Source organism: Hippocampus guttulatus, chromosome 16 (genome assembly GCF_054856545.1).
Source record: "Hippocampus guttulatus isolate MCC_2025c chromosome 16, RoL_Hgut_1.0, whole genome shotgun sequence".
In the NCBI taxonomy this organism is placed as follows: Eukaryota; Metazoa; Chordata; class Actinopteri; order Syngnathiformes; family Syngnathidae; genus Hippocampus; species Hippocampus guttulatus.
The window spans coordinates 4,552,936-4,580,136 of record NC_141276.1 but is presented as its reverse complement, the minus strand read 5'-3'; the positions used below and the strand labels follow the sequence as shown (position 1 = coordinate 4,580,136).

General features: G+C 44.7%; 1 protein-coding gene and 1 long non-coding RNA gene across 4 annotated transcripts in view; one reads left to right on the top strand and one right to left on the bottom strand.

Annotated features, from left to right (window-relative positions):
* The window catches only part of LOC147192611 (uncharacterized), a 67,414-nt gene that overhangs the window by 35,882 nt on the left and 4,331 nt on the right, over positions 1–27,201 (bottom strand). The window contains exon 2 of the long non-coding RNA XR_015103212.1: positions 22,973–23,115. This is a non-coding gene — a long non-coding RNA (uncharacterized LOC147192611). The remainder of the gene's footprint in view (positions 1–22,972; positions 23,116–27,201) is intronic.
* On the top strand, positions 1,457–12,095 carry tob1a (transducer of ERBB2, 1a). 3 transcript variants are annotated; one of them, XM_086133049.1, is made up of 2 exons: positions 1,457–1,697; positions 9,849–12,095. In XM_086133049.1, exon 2 carries the CDS (start codon positions 10,068–10,070, stop codon positions 11,103–11,105), a length of 1,038 nt encoding a protein of 345 aa, XP_085989175.1. In that variant the 5' UTR covers positions 1,457–1,697; positions 9,849–10,067; the 3' UTR covers positions 11,106–12,095. The 3 variants fall into 3 exon arrangements, with proteins under 3 accessions (XP_085989175.1, XP_085989173.1, XP_085989174.1); XM_086133047.1 differs by lacking the exon at positions 1,457–1,697 and adding an exon at positions 8,571–8,827; XM_086133048.1 differs by lacking the exon at positions 1,457–1,697 and adding an exon at positions 8,571–8,955.

Sequence of the window (27,201 nt, the reverse complement as noted above, 5' to 3'; positions counted from 1 at the left end):
TTCGCAGCTGACCCGTGCCCACGCTCATTTCCTCAATAAGGATTCAGGCTGACTTGCGCCGTGATTTCATCGTCAATGTGCCGGTTATCATTATTAATTGGAAACAGCAGCCATCGCATGAATTAAATGACACGTGCGTGCGCATGTATCTGTTCGTGATGGAGGATGGACTTTCTTACGGTCTCCAACCTAAAGGGGCCACGGCCTACCACTAGCTACTTTTTGTGTGTGGGGGGGGGGGTGGGGTAAGCGTAGCATGTTGAATGAACAAGAATGTTCGTTAGCACACCATCAGCTCCCGCACTGAATGGAATCTGACGCTCCCCATCATCTTTTGTGACAGTGTGTGAAATTTTCCAAACGTCCACCGTTTATTGCCCCTCAAATATGTGTGTGTGTGACTCTCCTTAAATTTCTCAGAATTCTTCAAGACCCTGTCACGTTCTCACTTTGTCCTCGCTCTGCCGATCCAAATATACAATCCGTGACACCATTCTGTCAAAAGGTGATTTGTGTACGTGCGAGTAAATAGGTGCAGTGAGTCAAAGGTCGGGGGAAGAATAGACGTGACGCGGCTGTCCCAATGACAGTGTAGATATTTGGGGGATGCCGTTAACGTTTCGCGGAAAAATCAAATGTCATCGGCTGGGTGAGGGTTGCAGCACCCTTCAAGTGGTCTGAGGTGAAACGCTGAACAGTTATTTGCTAAGTTTACATTGACATCGCTAACTCAGCTATTCCAAACCCAGGAAACGGGTGAGCCGTGATGGCACAAGGACGCAAAAACCGTTGACGCTCACATCCACACCTTTGGACGACTTACGTCTTCAATGAACCTTAGACACAATTCTCGGACACCGAACCTCAGAATTGTGAGACCCACGTGCTAACCACTCGTCCACCGCGCTGCTATTGCAATTTAAATGTTTATCGTATCAAAGAGCGTAGCCTAGAACAGCTGTAAGACAATATCATCCTGTTCACCTATCACAACTGTGAAGCAAGCTGCTGTCTGTCCTAATCTTGGAACCTGATTGTCAAACGTGACCGGCCGACGGTGGCAACGTGATATTGGCTCACCTCGCACGCTCTTGCAGGACAGACTCTAAATAAAGGGAAGGATAATGTGCTAAACTCATTTTAGCTATGCATCAAGTCCTCCGTGATACCATATCTGTTTCCAAAACAGGTATGGAGCAGTTCACTGTTAGGACTCTGTTGCCAGTCATCGTGTGTGTGTGTGTGTGTGTGTGTGTGTGTGTGTGTGTGTGTGTGTGTGTGTGTGTGTGTGTGTGTGTGTGTGTGTGTGTGTGTGTGTGTGTGTGTGTGTGTGTGTTGCTATGTTTGCACATGACTCGCCGATAAGGCAGCAGGAGGTCTGGGGAGCAGAGTCACACACAAACACCGATATTCACACCAAGTGTACCGAGACACGATGTCTGGCCACCCTACAGCAGAGCCGGGCGGTTTACGGACTGTGAATGTGGTACACGGCGTCGGATTCGTGTCGTCGCACGATGGGGCAAAGTATTTGTAGCCAGAGATAAAGGCTTGTGTAAAAGAGTCGTATACTTGGAGATATGGAAATCTACCTCGCCGAGGATCGCCGTCCTTGCGCAATGCCTCCAGGAAAAACATCTCTGAATAGCGCCGATGTTGTCACCAAAAACGGAACCTGATACAACTGATAAGATGCGGTTCGTTGCACGTTGGTTTCCTCATTGTGTGACTGAAGATTGGAATAGTGTATTTGTGCGTATGTACTGTGAAACAATATGGTCTCAATACTCGTAATGTAACAGGGTAACAAATATTTAGTTAAGTGGAATTTTCATATATCTTTACGTTGGTTTAAAAAAAAAAATCACTTTGACTACAATACCTTTCCTAAATCAAATGCATACTGCAATACATTTCCCACTCACCATTTCTGTAATTTCTTACTACAAAATAAAATCTCTCTCTCTCTCTCTATACATACATATGCACACGCGCCCACTCGACATGCATCCATGTTTCCTCCACTGAGCCGTGCTTCCTCATCTATCTCGCCATCCGTCATCTTTCCTTCATTTTTCTCCTTTACTCAACATCCATTCTTTCCATTCACCTAACAAGCCACCCTCGCCATCGATCCCCTTTCCTTCTTTCCTTCACTTCTTTCCGTCGTCCTTTTTCTTTCCATCCTTCATACTTCCTTCGGTCAACATCACCCATCAGTCTGTCCCTTCATCAATTCATCCATCTATCCGTCCATCCGTGCATCCATCCATCATTGTATTCCATTAGTTGTCCTTTGTTTATTCTCCATTTCCTAATTATATCTTGGCGCCTTCAGCCAACATGCTACATTTGTTCCATTTATTTGTTTATTTTTTGCCTCAATCTGTTCTTCCTGCCATACTTCCTCCGGCAAGAGTCATCCATCCATCATCATCTCTTTGTTTATTCTTGGGGCTCTATTTTTATGACGGGTACAAATCCGCACGGCGTGCGGCGTCAACATACAAGCATATTTTCAAAAAGGGTAGCCAATCAAAGGGGTTCGTCTCATTCCCTTTAAATGTGGCACACTCCCATTATGCATGGGGACATCAGTTCTCCCTACCATCTTTCCTTCAGCCAACATGCATCCTTTATAATTCTTTACTTCTTTCCTTCCTTCCATCCTTCCATATTAAACTGTCAGCCGGGCATCGACTGGTCCCCTCAATTCATCCTCCCATTGTCCTTCCTATTGACGCTTTCATCCATTCATGTTTCCATCGATCAATTCTTCTCCTCCTTCCTCTCACTGATCATTCTACATCTTACCATCCATCATTCGCCCACATCACCCAAAGTCAGTAATTCATAAATCTACCTCCTCTCTCTTCTCTCTCTCTCTTTGTTCACACACACACAAACACACACAAATCTAGCTATCTAGCTATGTAGCTAGCTAGCAAGCAAGCTCTTGCTCTATCTAGCAAGGTAGCTAGCTAGCACGCTCTCTCTCTCTCTCTCTCTCTCTCTCTCTCTCTCATTCAAATGTGCAAGTAATGAATGTTAAGGATGAGATGCAGCTGGTTTCTGGTTTCCCATGACAATCAAGAAAGAGGTGTCGACAAAACCTCATTTTGAAGAAAATACTTCATTTGTAGTTTGGAGAGCAGGGATCTCATTTGGATAAGGGCGAGATTATCTCCCGAATGGTGTTGCATTCGGTTTTCAAATGAGACACCCAATACGCACAAGGGTTCATTGCAGCTGAATGCAATTATATTGTCAGGAAGTGCATGGAGATGTCTGAATGTGTGCGTTTCTGTGTTTGGAAAAGCCAATGTACACGTTAGCCAAACGATTATTTTTCCATCCACAGACACGGCACATAGAAATCTGCTGCCCTCTGCTAAACACAGCACGTGATGATGTTCTGTTTCTTTCCTCCATCCTCCCCCTCTGCCGTCTCCATTTATCTGTCCTCTCATTTTTCATTCGGCCTATTCGCCTGCTGTTTGCTTTTAATTTCTCTCTGTGAATCTTAATTGCATCTTCTTTGGGTCACTTCTAATCTGAATTATGATGAGTGGGTCAGACTTTGCAGCCAGCCCCGTGAAAGCACCTATAACACATTTGTACTGATGTCACTAAGTGCTCTCCAAATTGCTGACTCTGCCATCTTTGTAAGTTTGAAGCTTTTTTTTTCCAGGGTAATTTCACAACCTTGTGAGCTCTTATCCTATCTACTCACGACTGATATCATACCGGTATTTTTATTTTCAGTGGGGTGTGGCCTTCTCAATAAAACACATTTAGTGAGTTATCGTTTTCCCCCCCGCTTATTTCAAGTCTAAAGAGGTCAACGCTAGCCCTCAAGGTAAAAGTGTCCTTCCTCTCGCTGCCTTCTTCTTCTCTTCACTTAGCCACAGCTGTCCTTCATACCTCTGTACTTCCCCTTCCTTCACACCATTTCCATTCTTACACCTCGGCTCCCTTTCAACGAACAGACGATTGCTTCCCAGACACCACCGAGCGTCTCTGGACTTCACACGAAACCGACTCACTCACAGTGATCCAACCACAAACAATCAGTTCCGCATACAGGTGTGAAGATACCCGTCTTGGATGGGCCAGTGTAGATTCCCCTCACGCCACATTTGCTACATCCTTTTGTCCACCTGGTCCACTTGGGGGCTCATTCACAAGTAGAGGACTGCTTTGAATTTTGCTCCTTGGCAACAACAAAATGGTAGTTGTGAAAATAATTCATGTAATATTGCAAGAAAACACATTTTTTCCAAGTACAAACGTAAATCTGACAAGAACAAAAACATAATTTCACAGGACAAAGAAGACATCTATGATACAGAAAAGCTGCCATATTAGAAGAGAAAGCTGCTATTTTTTTATATTACACCGATTTCTTTTTGTTTGGCTTCATTTGCCACTCTGTGCTGCATGAACAGTAAACTACTGAGAGTAATTGATGAGCCGGTGTGCTCTTGCAAAGCCTTGGACCTGTTTACTATTTAGATGGCAAACCTTTGGCGTCGAGATTCATCCCATGTAGAAAGAAACATTTCCCATGTGTAGGACTAATTACGCTTCTATTTCAACCATATGAATGATGAGCCTTGCTGTTCTTGTGGCGGAATGACAAATGTAAATTTTTCAGCCTAGTGATGGGTCCAGTCATTGTCATGCGCAGATCATCGAATGTATCTCGTATTTACGCCTACCATCGACGTCTCATTACCAAATTGATTCTCTTCTATGTCCTTGAAGCGCAGGAGAAGGCGTTTTATCACTGGAGACAGTTAATGTGCAAAGAAGCCAGTGGCGGAGAAGGTTTGTGTGTGTGGGTGGGTGGGTGTAGGTGTGTGCGTGTGAGTGTGTGTCTGCATACGTGGCTCTGCAATTGACAAGCTCTGTGCCACTTTGGTCTTTTATAAATCATGGTCACACGTAGCGGGTTGGACTGGGGCTAATGGGGGGAGCAACACAATCAAGCCAAATGTAGAACGAAGCGCTCATGTGACTTGCCCACGGATGCGAACAAAGAGTGCTGAGGGATATCAGCATGGAGCCCACTTGTCCTGCTCATTCATGTGGGCTTTTTTTTGTTGTTGTTGTTGTAGCACCCGTAGCACATGCATATCCATCATATGTTTACAGTAAGAGCCACAATGTACATTTGGGCTAAATTGTTTTTCATTTTCCACGTCTACATTTCTACTTTCGTTTTTTTTTTTTTAACTTTCGATGTTTTTCTTCAGCTGGAACTGCTGAGACAAGGTAGAGGGGATTTTGAACAATTCGAAATCGCAGTCAGTGTTAGCAAAAAAAACCCGATAGGCTTCTGCTAGGAAGTTTAAAAAAATCATCAAGGAAAGCCTACTAGAACATATGAAATTTTGGTTTTATCAGAGGCGGGGAAGTTTGTGGAACAAGCGATCATTGGGTGTGCTTCTGAAAATTATCCAATTGCTCCCAAAGTTATTCTTTATTCACTCAAATATTTTCCACTGTAAAATATGCGCCATAGCTCAATAAAAGTTGGGAAACACTGCCCTGTGATGTCAACATGCTTTAAGTGCTTAAACGGTGTAATCCATTGAATATACTTTCATTCCGTTTTGATTGTCCACCAGTATTCGACAAATACCAAAAAAAAAATCTTCCGTCATACTCTAATTTTAGGAACAGTATATGCTTCTCACTTCAGTGTAAATCTTTGAGCGTTTACGTCACAGTGGCAAAAATGAAGTTCCAGTCGAGCAACTGTCACAGACTAATAGCATTCCCTCTCCCTTTCCTCATTCCGGCCTCTACCTCATTTATTCTTCAAAGGGAAAGCCAGGCATCTGCGTATTACGCGGAGCCCGGGGCGCTGTGCTGACTTGTGTTAAGTAATAACACGCCGTGACGTCAAAGGCTCTCCGTCTGAGCTGCGAGAGGGAGGGCGAGGCGGCGCAAAGAGCGGATTGGAAGGAAGGGAGGGGGGAGAGGCGGGGCGGGGCGGCGTGTGAGAATCTGCCTGTGTGTCAGCTGCTCCTCGTCTGTTTGCTTGATAACGCCGCGCAGACAAACAAGTCTTTAAATAGTGTTTGAAAAACACACTGTCAATCAGCCCGCGTTCATTTTGTTCTCGGCAGCTCACAGTTTTCTCGGCCTGCGCGTTTGTCAAAGTACAGCTTTGTTTAGCGTTTAGTGCAAACGCCCTGCTTATGTAATGTTAGCTTTCGATGACATCATACCAAATGTATATTTAAAAATATATCCATTATTTTTTTTATTTTTTTTTAAAAGAAAACAGTAATCTCCCATTTGTGCGTTGTGAGTGTGTGTTAGCAAAAGGGACAGAAATGGCACTGGACAAAAAGACACGTTTGGGGATTACATCCGAAAACAAATAGTAGTTTTAGCATGCCTCGTTATGGCGGCTGACCTTTTTCTCTGTCAGGTGATGTGTGTGTTTTTTAACTGGAAATACCACAGGCATGCATATGCGCAGATTACTGTAGTGCTTCAAAAAAAACCCACAAGAATCCCACACTGAATGTAAACTGGTAGCTATGACTTTAGCCCTCGAGGAAGGACACGCCATATATTAGTTCGACTGAGCCGTTTACAGTCAAAACAAGCCGCAGAGCCACATGAGTGCTAACTTCCACTCTAATCTGAATGCACGGGGCTTCATCAAACCTTCTAATCTCTCGCTCTGTGCTCGCCTACTGCCTGATCTATCATCTGTGCTCCCCGTTGCGCTTTCATGGAAGACTTTTCGCACATATTTGCAGCTTTACAACTCACACATGACTGTGCTCGCCAAAACTAAGTGCTTGAAGAATGTCTGAAAGTCCACCCTGTCCATCGGCGAGCTGACACACAACAGCAGTCACCAAAAAATATATATTTTGCAGGCTATGACAAATTAGGAAGAGGAATGCCGAAGAAATAGATCAGAAAGGAGCTTGTTGAAAACATGCCTTGCATTAAAGTTACAGTGACGTCTTCCATACACGTTTGTGGGAAAGAAGAAACAGGGTTGTGGTAGGAACCAATTTCAGTCCCACAAGGAACAGTCTCATTATTGGTCTGTACTAGTAATAAAGTAATCACAGTCAAGACCACAAGGATATCTTGGATGTAGGCAGCCACCTAAAAATTACCTACTTAATGATTGTAATTGATGAAATTAACTTTCCAACGCTATCCAATCGGCTTCATGGGCCACAGAGTCTTTTTTCCCCCAACTAATATACAGTACACATGTTGTTTTCAACCGCCGAACGGAGGCCCTGCAGCGCAAGTGGGCCCCAGGCTTCAGCTCGTGCACGCCTGTACATTAATCCAACCCTGAGTGTGGGTCAAGGTTCAAAGCTACAAATGCAGGAGCCTTCAAGGCACCAGAAGAGTGTCAACAAGATCACAATTTCATTGATGCCTATGGTGTGCATATTTGACTCGATACTGCACTTCCAGTTGATTAATTTGGCACACAACAATAAATTTCTTTCGCACCTTTTGTCGTTATTAGCAAGGTGCAAATAGACAAACAATCACGCAACATGTTGAGATGAGATTGAAACCCAAAACCTCATACCCGAAGACTTGGCTATCATAATAATTTCATAGAAGGCGCTTTTGATTTAAACTGTACTTGATTAAGTAATAAAGATCAAAACTATAACTTATGTGTTTCCAATTTCACATGACAACATTTGAGAGACATCTTTTTTAAATTGAATTATTTTACAGCAATCGTTCACTGTGACGTAAATAAGTGCCTGGCATTGTGAAACGATGACTTGCGTCACGTGTGTGTGTGTATGTGTGTGCGTGCGTGCGTGTGTGCCCATCTATCTATATATGTATGTATGTATGTATGTATGTGTATACAGTATATAGTGTACAGAATAGGAGGCTTCCCTGTGTGTGTTCGTGCTCTTTAAATTTGGCAACAGCGGCTTGCGTGGACCCCAGCCCTGACGTCAGCAGCCTACATCAGCACCTTGGATACGAGCTCGCCATTCACCGTAGGGATCCTGCCCCGTTTTGTACCAATCAGGGCTGTGTTTTACACATAGCGTTCAACAACACCCACCCACACTGCTGCTGCTCGCTTTGGGCTGATTGTTCCACAGGCAGGGAATCTCCTTTCAAGCACAATCCCTTCACACTCGACTGTGGCATCGTGGGATGAAGAGGAAAGAGGTTACTGTCCCTTTGAGGGTTTAAAAAATGGCCATAACAGTACCCCACGCTCCTTATTTGTGTGTTCTTATAATATATAGTGGCAATACAGCTGATTTGTCAGTAAAGCTTGGGTCTTTAAACCATTTGCTGTCAGCAGCCCTGCCTTATCTCTGACGTAAAAACTCGTCATAGGCGTCCCTCCCATTTCGCGGAATCATATGTCTCAAGAGTGATAGCGCGCAACGACCAATGAGGAGTCGGATACGGGCGATACTATAAGGGAGGGGCTTGCATTTCCAGCCAATCGCAGCCACCCATATTGTTTTGACCTCTGTCAACGCATCACCGCCTACCTCGTGCCCATGGCGGAGAAAATCTATAAATAAAGGCACTCGTCGGCCAGGAGGAGTCGAAGTCGCAGAACTCCCGAGAAGGAGGGAGTTACTCCGCCTAGCCTGCTGAATAACACTCGAATTCATCTTCAAATCCAGAAACTCAAGCAATCGGCAATCCTCAGACATTTTTCATCTACTGGAATACCCTTTTTTCTAACTCTTAATATACGTGAAGAAATTATACTTTTTTTCCACTATTTGCACAAACAGTACTTCACAACTACTGAAAATCCTTGTAAAAAAAAAATTAAGTGAGTATTTTCAGCCGTTTTGGAAATGTGATACGTTCGCTCTTGTGCCTTTTATTTTGTCTTGACGTACTGAAAGCTCTGCTAACTCTTACTAAGCTGATTTGCTGCGTCAGTCTACGAAAGTTAAGGTTCGTATGTATGGGTGTGGGGTTAGATGTTGCGGCTCCTTTTTCTTTCTCAGAAATGATGTCTTTCTTTGTGATAGCTTTCTAATGACGCGTTGGTGAGTCGAAATTGTAGTCTGTCGACTCGATTTTTCTCAGTTTTCTCCCCAGTGGTGTCAGCTCGTGAATTATGTATGGAAGCCAGCGGCTCTCCACTTTAGTAAGCGTATTGCTTGAACTTTGCCAAGCTGATAAGGGTACAAATGTGTTATTTCGCAATACTTACTGTATATTTACCACAGAGGGAGCTAGTTCACTGACAGCGTTTTTCTTTCTCCCCCACCACCCTCACCAAAAAGCAAGTAGATTAACTTTTGGGTAAAACAACAAAAAGGTCAATCGTACGTACCTTCATCGACCAAGCCTTTTTTATACAATTAATATATGAAGACACATTCCTGTGCTTGCACGTTTAGATTAAAGACACTATTTATGATATAAAAGTGTTTGCTTTTTGTTGTGTAGATAAATGGGTGTAGCCACTGTTTTGGGTGTTTCACACAGCAGCACAGTCACTCGATGGTCAAATTACTTTGTTCAGTGGACGTTATTGAGTGTGTTTTCAGTCAATGCCATCTCCTGCTTTTTTATGGGGACTAGGTTATGTAACGGGGTTCTCGTTTATGAGTAGTCTAACATAGTAAGATCTTACATTTAGACATCGAAAACAGATCAACATTCAAAGTGATCATTTAAAAAGGAAATGATCTTCAAATGCATTCAAATTTCATAACCTTCTGTTGCTATATTTACAACTGGTGAATAGTTGTCCACAGGCAGGGGGAATGTTTCAAGCAGATACATTTTTTTTTCAACTGACTAACAGTGCTGTTCGTCTTTCTGCGTTTCCTTTCCAGAACGCTTCACACTGTGTGGAAAGAAAGCTCATCTCAAGTACCATACTTTTACCCCCCACCCGCCCACCCAGAGCACGACTGATCTACGTTTCGGTCCTTTCGGCCATTCTACTTGAAGAGCACCCGTGTTGTCAACCACGGCTAAACTAAGCAGACCAAGTCGACCCATTTTTACGCACACCCGTTCTCCGCTCATCCGGTAAACGTCAGCAGTCAGCTATGCAGCTTGAAATCCAAGTAGCTCTCAATTTCATCATCTCGTACCTGTACAACAAGCTGCCCAGACGGCGGGTCAACATCTTCGGCGAGGAGCTGGAGCGACAACTGAAGCAGAAATACGAGGGACATTGGTACCCGGACAAGCCATACAAGGGCTCGGGCTTCAGGTGCATCCACGTGGGGGAGAAGGTGGACCCTGTGGTGGAGAAGGCAGCCAAAGAGAGCGGACTGGACATCAACGATGTCCGCAACAACCTCCCCCAGGACCTCAGCGTGTGGATTGACCCCTATGAGGTGTCCTACCAGATTGGGGAGAAGGGCCCCGTCAAAGTGCTCTATGTTGATGACAGCAACGAGAGCGCGGCGAGCAGCGGGGGGCTCGATCTGGACAAGGAGATCAAGAACAGTTTCAATCCGGACGCGCAGGTCTTCATGCCCATCAGCGAGCCCCTGGGCGGCGGCGGCGCCTCCCCGGGCTCCAGCTCGCCCTCCCCTCCTTTCGGCCACTCGGCCGCGGTCAGCCCCACGTTCATGCCCCGCTCCACGCAGCCTCTGACCTTCACCACCGCCACCTTCGCCGCCACCAAGTTCGGCTCCACCAAGATGAAGAGCAGCGGGCGCAACAACAACAACAACAGCAACGGCACCAACGCTACCAGCAAGGCAGCGCGCACCTCTCCCACCAACCTGGGCCTGAATGTGAACACTCTCCTGAAGCAGAAAGCCATCTCCACCTCCATGCACTCTCTCTACGGGCTCGGCCTGGGAACGCAGCAGCAGCAGGCCAAGCCCTCGGCGCTGTCCCCCAATGCCAAGGAGTTTGTGTTCCCCAGCCTGCAGGGCCTGAGCAGCCAGAGCGCCCTCTTTCCGGGGGACGGCAGCTCGCTGGGTCTGGGCCCGCTTCCGTACAGCAACGCCTTCGACGTGTTTGCGGCCTACGGCGGCCTTAACGACAAGTCCCTGATGGATGGCTTGAATTTCAGCTTGAGCAACATGCAGTATTCTAACCAGCAATTCCAGCCAGTCATGGCCAACTAGTACACTGAGCGAGTACTTCACACAGCAAACGACCAGATAATGTGACCGTTCGTGGTGGTGGTAGAAGGAGGTTTCAAACTCAAATGCACATTTTTAGGGGAGGAAAAAAAAAAAGAAAAAACAAAAAAAAAAAGAAGAACAGAATGTCAAGGTTCAAAAGGAAAAAGTGACATCAGCTATAAGATCTCAGTCACAAGTCTTAAGAATACGAGCCCGAGGGTGAACTACTTTGCCCCCTTGAGTTACAACTTTTCTTTTTACCCTCCGTGGTGACGCTTGTTGTACGAGATGTCCAAGCTTGGTGATCCAAACTTCAACTTGTAAAAATTATTTCATTTGCCAACCAAGCACAAAATATTTTTTTATGTTACTGTTGAAGCTATATTCAAAAGAAAAAGAAAAAAAAAACATCACCACCACAAGTCATGGCCTCTTTCAGTATTTTGACACAACTGGACATTGCCAATCTTTCAAAAAAATTGGCAAAGCTAAGTGGGATTTTCTGGTCTTTTTTCTAATTGTATAATTTAATTTAGTACAGAGTTTGTAAAATATCAGAGTATCTATTGTTTCTACGACACGGTATTGCATTTATATCTTTTTACTACTCCAGTGATCTGTGATGGCTGCAGCAACTTTTTCTTTTCTTTTTTTTATTGAAATGATAATGAAATGAATCCATCTTTAAAAAAACGACATTGAGTCTTCTAAAGACTGTGTGCAGAATATTCCGTAGTGGTGGGATTTAAAGAATATTTGCTTTTTTTTTGGGGCGGGGTGGGGGGGCGGAACATAGAGTTGTATTTTCTGTTTAAAGTCAAAAAGTTTTTGCTATACTATGGACAAAATGTAATCATATATTAATTTTGTACCAACATTGTGCAATACTTGATAAAACGAAACGGTATAACAAAGTATTCGGAGTCAGTGTCTTACATGTTAACAGGGACTGATAGTTTGTTAAGTTTGTATTAAAAGGCTTGAAAATGACGGCTTGTTGACTTGGGTCTTTGTGGGGATGTTGAAGTTCCGTTCTGACATCGTCACGTTTCCAACTTTTTCGTTCACCCAGATAATGATTAACTCATTCAGTACCAGCCAATTCTGGACCAAGTCTGAAAAGACGTTTAAAAACGTCTTTGGGAGTGAATGAGTTAAATGGTTTGCAGTTTTAGCGTGAGGCAAAATTCATAAATGTTCTCATCCATACACGTTTCATATTCTGTTGATGAGGACCTCACAAAGCGTCACTTCAGGTCATGTCACGTCGCTCCGGGCACGTTATGTCATAACCTCCTGAAACTGCTGCCTTGTGCAACAGCGGATACCAAGCAAACCCAGACATGAAGACAGAAAGCTTCACAGTGTGACGCCCGCTGCCCGTTTAGATTTGTTACTCGGCCAAAATACGCAAAACATGTTCCAACTACTTTACATTTAACTCATTTCAAGTTCGAGCTATGGAGGAGCCCATCAATCATTGGTGAGGTTTACGCTGGGAAATGATTAAAGGTTTTCCATAGAGGGGAAGTCAAGTCCAAAAGTTTTTGTACAAAATAAACTATGCGGCCCTACTAGTCTAAACACGGCGTTCTGATTAATCCTGTGTTTGTGAAATATGAATTAAGCAGCAAAATCTACCCCTTTTTTTAGCCATGTCAGGGGGCGGCCATTTTGATTTGTACTGCCACTTGCCGTTACCTAAAAATGAGATCAAAGTGCCGAAAGGCTCAGCCTGCAAACGTGACATGACCAAACCCAGAAAACAGGTGAGTCGTGATTGGTCGTTGCCTGAGCAACCGTGATGTCATTTTCCGTCAACAGCAAGTGGCAAAATGGCCGCACCCTCCTATGGATGAAACGGGTGGATTTTGCCTGTTAATTCATATTACGCACATGCAATATTAATCAGAGTGCCGTGTTTAGACTAGCGGGGGCAACATCATTACTGCAAAGAAAAAAAAAATCCCTTGACTACCCCTTTAAATTCACAATGCACACCCAGTAAACATTTAAATGTTGATTAAAAACAAGGACTGTTTGCCGTTGGCGGGGCAATTCGCACTTCTGAGGTTGAGGGGTTGGAATTGGAGCTCCGGCCTTCCTGTCTGGACTTTGCATGTCCTCCCGCGACCCCGTTGAGACTAAGTGTCACAGAAAATGGATGGTTTGCCTTGGGGGAGGTCTGCCCTTTCTAGTTTTCATTACGAGGTTGGCAGAAAAGCAGCTTGGGTAACTTCCTGAATCCACAAGAGTTGATCCTCAACCGAATCCTTGGCGGCACCTCAAACCAAGAGGCATCACTACCCCAACCCCCGCAGGTCAGCGGCACAGCCCCATATTAAAACTAATGAAATGCATCACGCCAAAGGAGGAAAACAGAATTCAAATGTTCTTCACAAGACCCTCGTTCCAATTCAGCCAGTGTTGCCGAACAGGGGGGGGGGGCTTGTCAATGGATAACTGGCTTCATAGGGTTCAGTGGTTTGAGGAGAAGTTGTTCAAGAAAGTCTTTTTTTTTTTTTTGCACTTAATGAAGCACTGCCAGGAATTTAAAATCCAAAATTTGAGAGCGTTTCGGCATCGAGTTTGTGCTGCTGCGTATCTTGAAATGTCCGAGACTAAAATAACCCTCTTGGTGTATCATGAGCCCCCTGGGGGCCGCCTCATCGTCACTTGACTGTCTGCGTGTTCCCTGATACTCTTATGGGGTGGGGCTATGTGTGTGTGCGTGCGTGGGTGTGTGAGGGGGTGCAGGGGGGGCGGCTAATAGTGTCCTGTAAAGTTCACCGTGTGTTTATGTGCTGATACCGTGTGCAGAACAGAGCGTGGTGGTAGGAGAGTGTTTGTTTATCATCATCGGGGTGAATGTCTCAGGGGAAGGTCGTCCTCAAAATGCCTGAAATGGTTCAGGGCTGCTTTTCGCACTCGTTTTTTATTTATTTTTTTTACTTTTTACGATACGTCATCCATCGAGCCGAAGGCCTTTGCTTGATGTCTCGCAAGCTTTCATATGACAAGTATATGATTTATATATCATGTTATCGAACGAGTGTAACCCGATTACAGTTATTGACTTCGGAGGTCGTGTCCTTTGCTCAAAGATAGCGACTTGCAGCGTGTACGTGAGGCGGGCGGCGTTATGTAATGACTTAAAATTTTCCTTTAGACGAGCGCGAAAATACATTACTCTCCATTTAATAAGCCGGTCATGTCCTCTATGACACCTCACCGTAATATTCTCAGGCGACTTTAGTTGAAAATCGAACACGGGGGGGGGGGAAATAGTCAAGAACTCCAACAGAAAATGCTACGTGTCTCCAAAGCTTGATTTTGTAACAAACACAAGATACTGGCCCACGATGCCAAAGAAATTGATGGATTAAGACATCCGGGTGTATTATTTACCAAAGCAGTCATAAACGGATAAAGGAAACGTCTTTGTGGGAATATCGAACTTGTCTTATAAAATTGTGCCAAATTTTGGCGACGACAGGCCGGCGGAGTAACCCGAATCGGAGGTAACCGATTCGTTCAATTTGCAAGAATAATAATGACCAAAAAAACAGCTCTACGTTGAATTTTCACGAGGGTGTTCTTTCCGACCTTGAAACCATTTGAGGCAACCACCGTCGTCGCTCAACCTGACTGATTGTGCGCAGGGGCCCTTGTGAACTTTTGCCCACGGGGCTAAAAGGAAAAAAAAGCGATGTACCGCATAGACTTGAAATCCGACGTAGCTGACGCTTTTGGGAATGACACCGGTTTTAACTTCCTGCATTTTCGCAGGCCGATATCGATGACAGAAATCCAAACAAAGCACTATTCGTACTAAGAATAGCAAAGAGGACGGACGAGGTGCGTCCGGTGGCGCTACCGCGGCTCATCTCGTGCCAGGTTGCCACTCTGCCCCCTTTCGCCTCCCATAAAAAGACGGCGCAGCTCGATGGCGCTGGTGGTGGGTGCCAGCGGACGAGACTTTATGGTAATGTTACCCTCCTCAGCAAAAAAATTAATAAATGGCGCTTAATGGCTTTTCATTTCGCTCTCAGCCCGTCTATTTCTGGAAGCAGGCTGGAGCTGATTGAGCACCGATAAGCTGGAGGGAATGTTACTTTGCTATTAACATGACTTCACCGCACCTTATCTGTACTTCACGTGGGGGGTGGGGGGGGGGGCAGGTGGGGAGACTATAGGAGGATGCTATTTGCTCCTCTATAACTTCGCTGGGGAAAATGAGACCTCTTTTTTTTTTTCCGTGCCAGCGCAAATGGCAACGATAACGTCGCCTGACTGGTTTTGGTACGGGAGCTTAGGGTGTTGACACAGTTTCAAACAGTTGCTCACACCCATTTGGACAACAAGAGTTTTATGGCTGGTAGGCAGGAACGCTTTTGCATCCCTTCAAATATGCAATTTTATGCAGACTGGTGATTGATACTGAAAACAGCGAGGTCCTGCAGAGCATTTCGGTGCTTATTTTAAAATGCGTTACCCTATCTGGTTTATTTCCGTGTACTTTCTCTATTTAACATTTATGAGGCATGGTGGGAGTTGTCTGGTTTGCTGTGCACACTTCCATATATTCCCAGCGGAGAATGGCGTGTGTGCCGAGCCCTTTAAACTGCAGATGATCTTATCTGCGGAGGGAAATGAAAAAAACCCCAAATACGGTATGGGCTATATGGCCTTCCCCACCCTAACTTTTACCTCTACACTTGACGCGTTGCGGCTTCTGGTGCTATCGAGCTAACACGCCACTCCCATACCTGCTGCTGAGGTCCCATGAAACACCACGAGGGCAAAAGTCTTTTGCCACGATGTATGAAAAGCACCCAGGGGGTGGGCTAGATGTTTTTGGGGTTGAAAACCGGTCACGTCTCAATGGGTCGCCTGATTTTTTTTACAGTTCTTCATTTTACAGCTTACCAAAACTTTTTTGGGATCACTTAAAGCATCCAACAATCAAACACACGCCCCAACGCCATACGTTCTTCCATTTTCACGCCTCTGTCCCAATATTTTTGTCCGAATAACTCGCGATCATTGTCATCACAATTATTTGACATTATTTTAACCAAACTGCATTAATGTCACTGGTGGATAAGATTCCTTTATAACGTGCGCCGTGCGTGAGGAGATCATGAAGACACTCGAGAGCATTTCCTGAATATAGTGTGGTTATTACACCTCTATTTCTGGATTAAATAAAAATTTTTAAATTTCTCAGCAGTCTACAAAGACCACTCAGTTCCCACCCCTCCACCGTTAACTTCCCTGGGTACCTGTGAGCGGGGCGGGGGGGAAACGAGATACTTTCAGTAGTGTCCAGGTGACATGAAACACCGCTTGCCATGCAGGAATTAATCAGTGCTGTGCAATCTGCAGATCAGTGGCACCGGTGCTGCCGGTGGGGGAGGTAGGGGGGAGCAGGGGAAGAAGGTAAGGGGGGGATGGACACCTGCTATCCATCACTTCTGTGTGTGCATGTTCAAAGAAAGGAGGAGATAGGACAGAGGAGAAACAAAGGAGTCTTTTGTTGTCCCTCACAGGCGTCATGCTCATAACAGGCTGATTCGTAGCCATGATAGAGCGCAGTCGTAAATTGTGCTCGCAAAAATCAATGCGCAACGTGCATGACAGAATAGGAGACGAGCGAAAATCAGCAGTGATTAACGTCGTCAAACTCTGTATTCAAGTGGAAGTACAGATACTGGTGTAAAAAAAAAGACTCGGATAAAAAGTACCGATTGAAATGGTGGTTGATGAGGGAGTTTGCATTGTTAAAGCGACGTAGCAAGATTTGAATGAAGCCTCACATTACAAATCTCTCCCCTCTCGAGTCCCTGAGCAAAGCCATGGCACAAACATGTGCAAGAAAAATTCTCAAACTCACTGAGAATGTATGTGCGGCACCAACAAAGTAGCCGCACCGGCAATACGACGCCAGCGTTAGCAATGCAGACACGTCGACCTTAGCCACGTCGACGTGTCTGCGCAGGAAACTGTGTTTTGCTTATTCTCTGGCTTTCTGTGGCAAAGTGTCCTCTGCCTCAACAAGGAGTGGTGAAAGAAAAAGAATGTTAACGGAAAAGAAGACTCTCCAGTTGCTCAATAACGTTAGCTGCTAACTGCCAGCTCAGCGGCTCGCTGATAGCGCATTGCCGTGGCAAGTTACTGCTTTGATATTGCATTGATAATGAACTTATTCTCATGACAGGAAAGAGGTTCACCTATTTTTTTACACTTGCGCACTCATGATGAAAGTTTCTATCTGCAACTCTTTAATCCACATGATCTTTCACATACGTCACCGCAAAGTTTTCTCTCCGGTTGAGGCTTCTGAAACACCTTTCCTCTGTCTACTTACAGTCAAGTTGGATTTACCTGACACATACCTCGGAATGCTTTGAACACTCCATGAATAATATTTGCACATATCTTAAGGCAGAGAGAGCCAAGGAAGGACTGGGCCGGGCTAAGAAATGGCCGACTCCTCATGAAATTGTGTCACCGCTTGTGTTGATAATCTGGACGACAATGTTGGTTTAGCTCATTGGGATACTAAGTGCGGATGTGCAGCGGTGTTAGTTTTTGTGTAGGAAAGAGGAAGAAAGCTATCGGATTGACAATTGAAAGTCAGAGCACAAGCAACAACCAGGGGCGGAGCCCGTGATTGGACATCTTTTGCGAAAGTGTTCAGGGAATGTCGGCGCAGCTGGAACAGCAAGTGCAAAGCTCTGGAATTCAATTCTACACAAGAAAGCTTCACCGTACGCTCGTGTGCAAGTCTGACCACATTTCTGAGCCTTTCTCTGACACTCGACAAAATCATTACAAAATGTCCAAAACTTAAATTACGTCATCATCGGTTCGCTAGCTGAAAAAAAAAAATTCAGGGAAGGAAGTATCGGAAACACCCTTTCAGGTTTCGTTGGTGCTCGTAGCTATTTAAATGGCAATTTACATAAGCAAGTGTACAAAGGTTTTTTTTTTTCCATTTACTGGAACATTTTATTTCAAGTTACTGCCCTGTAGCTGTTCTGGTGTTTGCATAGGAACATTGCAAGGAAATGAAAAAGATGTGGAGTTGTAAAAAGTTGCCTGAAGCAGCAGATGTCGACGACTTTACGACAACATGACGCATAGTACAAATAATATATATATATATATATATATATATATATGTATGTATACACATACATACACACAAAAACACACACATACAGACAGACAGACACGCACACACATTTATGTATATGAACTGAGTGGTGAGTAAATGATGTGTTGTTGTCGAGCTGTCCTCACAACGATGGCCCAGTTTGTGCGACGATTTAGGGAATGTACCACACTCCTGCGAGCCAACAGTGTAATGCAGCCGGGCTTAAATGAAGTTCGATGCAGTGCCCCCCCCCCTCCCCCTCCCAAAAAAAGCAAGGCGCCAGTAGATTTAAGTTGAAAGTTTTGCTTCCAAATAAGACACAGTTATGTTTACATTCATTGCGGATGAACAACATTTACAATATTAAGATAAGAAAACCTGTATTTGTCTCACAATGGAGAGATTCCCAAATTAAATAACTATGGGCTTGGTGCTTTTTCAACATCGTACCTAAGCCAAAATGATATACAAGTGCTAATTTGAAATCTGTTCAGCCCCTACAGATGTTATATGTGCCATATAGTTGTTAGATTTTGCCGTTACCGTATATTCATATCGTAGTGAAGCCTTGCTTTACCCGCAACTGCTTTCACTTGAATACACACTCTGACGAACAAAAGACTTTATTATAAGTACATTGAGGTATACGATGGCTTATGATTGAGTTGCTTTTGTTCTGTCACTTTAAGACTTTTACCTGTACTTTTTGGCCCTTGGAAAAATACACTGGATTGCTATTATTGGCCCGACATAGAATACATTAGATTAGCTTGTACCCAGAAGGAAGGAGATGGGCTCAGACGAACCCCGATCTCCGACTGTGTGACACATAGACTTTGGCTATTGATTGGAGTGCGTACGCTCGTGGTCCGTTTTTTAAGTACGTTTTTTTTAATGATCATTATCATTGAATGGAACGCCAATGGTGAATCATCACCGAATAATGCGGTAGTGTATTTATCCGCCAATGTTTGTTTTGCACACAGATCGCTGGTGGATTAAATGATGTCACGCTGCTTCCCCACACACAGAACGAAGACGCTTCAAGCGACTCGCGTGTGTGTGGGCACGCTTTGTGTGCGCGTGGGACGTTCTGAGGGGTCCACAATGGGTGGGACTGCTGAGGAACGTGAATTTTTGTGGGGCTTGAACCTTTTTCTTCGGTTACTGCAAAGACTGACAACTACCGCATGTTGTCTTGAATTGCGTTGATATCGCATTAAAATGATTTAAACATTTTCTGTGGTCCTGATTTTTTTTTCTCTCTTTTTTTGTGCGGCTTAAAAGTTACTACATAAGAACTTGAGAAAGCCATCTGGTAAAGTGATGAAATATGTCTGGCACTTTTCGTGATCGCCCAGCTTGAAGAGACTAACGTTAGCTTAAGTTGTGCTGCAGATGTGCCTCATGCATCTCATTTTGGAAGTTGATCGAATTTTCAGAGTATTAGTGAGACATTTGAGTGAAAGCGATGACAGTGAATCTTTTGTGAGGCGTGTCAAATAACGATTGTTTTGTTTGAGGATTATGAGTCTATAATTGCGGCGGCACGGTGGGCGACTGGTTCGCACGTCGGCCTCAAAAATAGTGCAGAGGTGAAAGTGTTCGATTCCGGTTTCGGCCTTCCCGTGTGGAGTTTGCATGCTCTCGCCGGTGCCTGTGTGGGTTTTCTCCGGGTATTCCGGTTTCCTCCCACATTCCAAAAAACATGCATGGCAGGTTAATGGAACACTAAATTGTTCCTAGGTGTGACCGTGAGGACAAATGGTTGTTTGTCTATCTGTGCCAGTCGGCTGGCCACCAGTTCAGGCTCCAGCACGCCCGCGACCCTCGTGAGGATAAGCGGATTTGAAAATGGATGGATGGAGTCAATAACTGCTGCTCAGTTTAAAGGTTATCTGCGGGGCCAACCGTTGAGGCAGGTCAGCGACTGAATGCAGATGAAGGCGAACAGCAGATGACATTCTGGTACTGCTGTTCGTTGATCACCATATTCCTAACCCTTCCAGCGCGTCATTGCATTGTCATGCTGTTCATGGCGATGCACTCCTCTCAAAAAGAGCTTTTCGGGGATAATGGGGAAGGCGTTACATTTTCTTGATCACTTAACATTGGCACCAGCAGCCTCACTCTGTGGGGGAGGGGGAAGAAAAAAAAATCCAATTTGGTTTTAAAGCTCTTTGAATCATGAGGCTGGGTGAATATCAACGAAACAAATGCATTTATTAGCTGTTTTTCACTCAATCGTAGCTTTGGCACACATGTTGGCAGCCTCCGCAGAGCACTTTATAGTGGAACATCTGCGGATAAGAAGGAATGAGCCTGCTTGCTCAGTGCGCCGAATGCTTCTCACGCACACCCACACCACCAGAGAGTGATTGTTGGGTAAGGCCGAAAAAAGAAAAAAAAAAGCTGCAGGTAGCTTCCTCTCCATGCATGGCAATGGAGAAACACAGCAGCAGACACGTCCAGATTCTCCCTTCACTGGGCTGCTTGCAGTTCACAGTGGGCCCATAAAACATCAATCCTGTGGTGTGATCGAGGACCCAATGTGGTGTCAGCCGAATATTGGGAGTGATTTGATGCCAAATAAGGAGGAGGAAGAGTAAGCGAAGAAGCCGCTAAGAAGTTCTGGTGTCGCATGTCCAACTTTGATTTTAAAGAGGGTTGCTATTGTTGTTGTCCAAAGATTTAAAAAAAAACTCCCAACGAAGCATCCGAAGATGGAAAAGGCAAATGAGCATGTGATCAACATGCAAGACAAGAATGGTGTGTGCCTCAAACCGTCTACAGTACATTGGATGTCTGCATGAAAATATGGATGAACAGCTGTTTGCAATGAACAGTTTAGATTAACATTTTGTTGCATGTAACATTTCGCCGACACGAGAAAATTCAAGGAAAGATATTCTCTCTTACGAATCCGAACACAAGTTGTTACCTGTTTGGGAAAGTTGAAAGCAGATTTGAGGTTGGTATCATTTTTCGCGTTTGGCGACAAATGCGTCATTCTAGCGGAAAGAATAATTTGAATCATAATGACAAAGCATATACCTGATCTTTACAGCTATATATTGTTTTGTTTCAACATTAGCTGCTCTGACTAATGACCATAGCTAATAATGCGCAACAAACCTTTCTGAGCGACAAGCTAGCATGACGACTTTTTCTCATTTGACATCTACACATTCACACTTACCACTGCCTTGTTGTTTCTTTTCTTTTTAATTTATTTGTTTAGGTGTCCTGTTTGTTTTTATATGATGGTTCTTGGAATATTAACGTGTCATTTGTTTGTCTGGTGACAGTTTTGTCGTTGATATGGACCAATATTAGCCAGCAAGAGCTAGCAAGGGGCCTTAAGCGGGAGCTAGCAAGAGCAACACATTATCAATTGCCCGGCACTATACCCTAACCCTAATTAAACCCTAACTCCTGAACAATCGTTACCACTATAGTCCAAAAAGACACCCAATAAAGTGCACCCCAGGAAAACGTTTTGTGTTATGAGAAGCAAGAGATTGAAAGACGTTTGTGTTTCTGGTTTACAGGTAGGCCGCCGATTGTGTTTTTAAGGGCGGATCGGAGACTTTCCACCACACAGCGGGCCACGTGTGGATAAAAATAGTGGCGAGAACAGATGGGTGTTTTTATGTAAACAGAACGGAGGACAGGCCAAGTGGACGGGTTTCAGATGACATCCAAAGTGGCAGATTGCATTCACTTCCTCCTTGACGGGGTTCCTTTGCCCGATCGTTTTGACATGACATGCTCGATACACCTTCCGTAATATCGCAAACAGTGCATCTGCGAGATGCGAACGGGATCCGTGACAAGAGCCGTTTACAAAAATGCACCTCGACATAAATCCCACAAATCTGCGTATTATTTAGTTTGCGGTGGTTTAGAACGGCGCATGAGTGCAACAGTAACCTGACAGGGGTATACGCGTTGGTTTCATCGACGCGTGTGCGCTCATATTAATCGGTGCGTGAGTGCATCTTATTAGAAAGGGCCAGATATACTAAAGTGCGCATTAAGCACACGCAAATAAATGCCCAACCCGATTTACTAACAGTGCGCAACTGACGACCGCGCCTTTCAAATGTGCAAAATAGCTCTCATCCTGGTAGTTCGGTTTGTGTCAGTCAATATGCAAGGTGTGGCATTTACACCCTTTATGGCTCAATACTGGGAGGGGTGATCTATCAACGCTGGAGATTTCCTCTGTTTTTCAAAGTTCTGCGCGCAGCAACAACTCAACAGTACTGTCGTATGATTTTCTGAGTGACATCACCTTTCAGGTTGTGGGTTTGAGTTGAGCACTGTAGCCTGCCGGCACAAGCCAGATCCAGATCTGAGCGGTAATAGACGGGCTGTTTTATAAGAGGAACGCTGCAGGGAAAAATGAGGAATAGCTGGGTTGGAAGAAGTAAAATACTGCAACTGTTTGGGATCCGCCTACGTCATGCCTGCGTGAATGTGGCGTTGCAAAAAAAATAAATAACATTTTAAAGCCCAACGACAACAATGATCACAGTGTTTAGGAAGTTCAAAGTATCAAACTGAAAGAATCATTTTACCACGTGTTTGTTTTATAATACTGATACTTTGAAATGTGTAACACCGCCGCCTATGAGAACAACTGCGTTGCTTTTCCGTCCACCGTAAAAATGAGTTGAATGAGAAGAAATTGTTTTTTGACCTGACGTTGAGCTTGGAAGCGCCAATGGATGAAAACGTAATGCCGTCGCTTGCTGTCTTCCTCCTACTGGGCAGTTGATTCCGCAGTCCGACAGTCCACACACGAGACGTGCCCGCGGTCGGCTTGAGGTCGAGGCGGACGCACTGAAAAATAGAAAACATATGCAAAATCGCCGTGAGACCACAGGCTTCTCGGTGAACTAGAACACAAAGCTCATCATTTCGCGGCATCCCTCCCTATGCAAAGGAAACCACAGACACTAATTAGAGGCTTTTTATTTGTTTTCATGCGTGTCCTGGGCGTCGTGAGACAAAATGTATGGATGCTTTTTTTTTTAAACCGAGAAGTTATAATTAACAAGTATTGGGCATGCCTATTTTAAGAGGGAGAACCTGCAAGAGCGAAGTGAAAAAAAAATGTTGTAAAAAGCAGCAGGGGGCAGACTGCCTGACTTTCAGTCATGGATATAATTCAAGTATGCTGACTGTGTCGTGTCCCATAATTCAACAGTAGCCGCGTCCAAGATTTGAACCTCCTTCATTAGCTTCTTTTACACTGAGATGCGGCGCGGGGGGTTGGGGGGTGGGGGTGCTAACGCAGCACTGCTCAACATCAAAAGAAAAGCAGACATTCAGTAAAATGAAGCAGGGTCAAGGTGGAAGCAATTCTGAACCGTTCCAAATAGCCGCACGCGTGTTGCCTGCGGTCTTCTGCTTGAAACCCGCAATAAAAAGAGTCAAAAAGTTTTAGAATGGTCTCAATTTTTTTTTAAGTCGTTTGAACGGCGGGGGTGGGGGGTCGACTTTTTATATCCACTGTACACAAACTGATCAAACAGCTCAACGTAATCCCCAATGACTAATTGATCAACACTAACTCATGCTAGTCGACAACTTCACTTTTCTGCTTATCTTTAAGAGAGCAAATCTCTGCATCTGGAAAATTTCACAAGATATTGCGCAACGCTTACAGCAACAACAAAAAAAAGAAGAGGAAGAGGAGGCAGGTCAAACTCATCTGACATGATCTACCCTGAGGACACACACTGGAGGCCCCCCCCCCCCCCCCCCCCCCGCACCACCACCACCACCACACCCGCCTCTCTCCTCAGCGGCTCTCAAATTCCCTTCCCAGCTGCAGGAAGGTTAGATGAGTCTGTATATTTGCGACTAAAAATAGTAGCGTGCAAATCATCAGCTACCCTATTGTCAGAAAGGCTGGAGAAAAGAGCCCAGAGAATGAAAATATGGTGCGTGTGGTTTGGCTTTCACTCGATTCCTCCCTCAGTGGTGAGCAGCCAAACAAAGGTGTGTGCTGCCGAACGCATAAATAGCATTTTCTCGCACATCCTGAAGATTTTTTTTTTCTCCCATTTTCTCCTGCGATGTGGGTGCACGCTCACTTTGTCATTTCTTGTGGTGAGGATATGGTGCGGTTTGGTGCCTGAGAGAAATCGGGGTGACTAAATGCAGTCAGACAGCTTCAGTCTCCTCTCGGGCTCGTTATGGGAAGTTGGACAGATGGACAGACTGATGCAAGCACTGCAATCCGTGAGATGGGAGAGAATTGGGATCTCATCATGCTTCTGCCAACGTGCGCTTGGCAGCTTATGACAGTCACACAAACACACACGCACTTGATTTTTATGATTCAAGTTTATTAATAACATTGCTTAAGTCGATTTGCGTGTTAGATTTCTCTCCTAACTTGGCTCGCTCACAAGTCGATTATTCACTGTTGTTGATGTCTTGTGGCGCCTTAAGATATGACAAATGCCTCAACGTCGATAGCTTAAAAAGCAGCGAAAGCCCTCAAGACTTTAGGAAGGCAACTCGGAATGCCGGCCGTCATCTGTTTAGCTTCTGTCGCGAGCGTGGCTGCTGCCTCTGTCGCTCCCGCAAAATGTCACGCTGTGCCAAAGTGGAAGAGATTCAGCTGACTCACAAACGGTGCGCTTTGCCAACTGCCGCCCTCGCACTGACACACACACACAAAACACACACACACACCAAGGTGTGGCAAGGAGGAAAGTAAGACAATAAGAAATGCCACCAAAATCCCAATGCTAATTCAACCGCGGCTCTATTTGAAAACCAGTCAAAGGATTTATGGAAATACACAAAACAAAAACCCTGCCAAAGTCTTGCACGCACTCGGGTTTTGAAGCGAAACTGCAGCGCGGGGCAGAAGTGGCAACAAATTAATAATGTGCTCCCCAGAGAGCGCCGCACTGAGTCATTCCTCCAATTACACGCCGTACAAAGAAAATGAACGCGAGAGCTTGTGAAAAGAGGTGAAGAGTTCCCCTGGGGTACAACAACCAGGCCCCCCTCCTCTCAGAGACACACGTCCCACGTGACAATAATACACATGCAAATCCTTCAGTTCTGTGGAAGGCAGACCCAATTCTGCTGAGGAGAAACAAGGTCACCTTTCAAGACGGCTCTTCACTTCCCCCAAAGCTACAGATTAGATGAAAACTCACTTCAAATGTGCCGAAAGATCAAACTCATAAAATGCTGGTATTCATATTGCGAACGCAAAGATGGGGGATGTTTTTCGTTCACATGCTGGATTTAGAAAATGAAACGCAGATTCAAGCTATGGAACGATGGGCCTCATGGGCCCAAACACCCTTCACGCACATATGTCGTGACGCGTGTGTGGCCATTAATCATTTCTCCTGCACGGTGGTCACTTAGTGTGAGGTAACTTAAAATTATCCTTTCCCTCTTTTTGTTGTGTTACGGAAGTTACAGAGCAGGCAGTAGTACTACCGAAGATAGTTGTCTTCTCCCAAACTGTGAGTCAGTGAGAAGTAAGTGCTTACAAACACTTTGTGTGTACAACTGTTGAAGGGGAAATCAATCCCATTTTTTTTCCTCAATACTTCAATTTTAGGAAACAGGTGAGGCATGATCGGTCGTTACCTGAGCCCTGAGCAGCTGTGATGTCATTTTCAGTCGCCAGAAAGTGACAAAATGGCCGCCGCCTGAAATGGCTAAAAATGGGTGGATTTTGCTGAGTAACTCATATTCCACAAAAGCGATATTCATCAGAATGCCATCTGTAGACTAGTGTGGGCACATAGAACATATTATTGAGAAGAACATTTCAGGATTGACTCTGCGTCTTGCCTGCCTGTTATGCGCTAGCATGGATGGATTGACGTTTAGCCATTGCTATCTTGTGAAAAGCCATTTATGTATTAAAGTTGACTGAAGAATTTTGTGAGTGTATTATTGGATTTCGATCAAAACTAACAAAGAAGTACTGTCATGCGTTATAATTCAGACAGTTATTTTGAAATACAGTTTTCAAGAGACGGGAACTAGTCAAATCAAATGTATTATCATTTGGAAGAAAGCTCATAAATGGATTTGATCATCAAAAATTGCAGTTTGCCATAGAACTGATACACGGATTAAAAGATGTGGTGCCACATGTGGCGAAAAAATTGTCTACCCTTTGTAAAGTAAATAAATAAATGAAAACAGAGAGACAGGCAAACCAAAGCTTCCTAAACTCTCAATTCCATCACCTCTCATCCAGCCGAACCTCCACCACACCTCTGCAACAAACGCCCACCCCACTTGGCTGTATAATCAGAATTGCCGAGCTAAGCAGAGTGAAAGCACAGGAAAGACAGTGCCGGGGGCACGGGGGGATGGCACCAGTGCTCGACCACCGTGTACTTCAATCGGTGGGCCTGCCCGGGCCCCAAAAGCTCAGATTACATTGCTCATAATGAGAGGCCTGGCTCAGCAGGCTCACACATACAAACACACACACACACACGCGCGCACACACACACACACACACACACACACACACACACACACACACACACACACACACACACACACACACACACACACATTTGAACGCATAAATACACGCATGGAGGCATTATTGCTGAAGCCCAGCTCTGTTCTGTTCTTCCTTTAGTCTCTACAGTGACAATTGCACAGGACCATTGCTTTACAATGGGCTATTAACCCCCCCCCCCCCCAAAACAAAACAATAAACGAAAGTATTGAAGACTGACTAACGAACGAACTAACTAACTAAATAAATAAATAAATAAAGGAAAGCGGCATCATATGAAATGCATACATGCATAATACCACTATGGGATGTCTTTTCGTGACCGGAGCGTGTCCCGACGCAGCGTAAATTTGCACGGACGCGTGAAAGTCCTTGTGTACTTTTGCAGATGCGTGCGAGGT

Bases quoted from the DNA above. Each gene is read 5' to 3' on its own strand.
- tob1a (XM_086133049.1), top strand. From the start codon at position 10,068: ATGCAGCTTGAAATCCAAGTAGCTCTCAATTTCATCATCTCGTACCTG.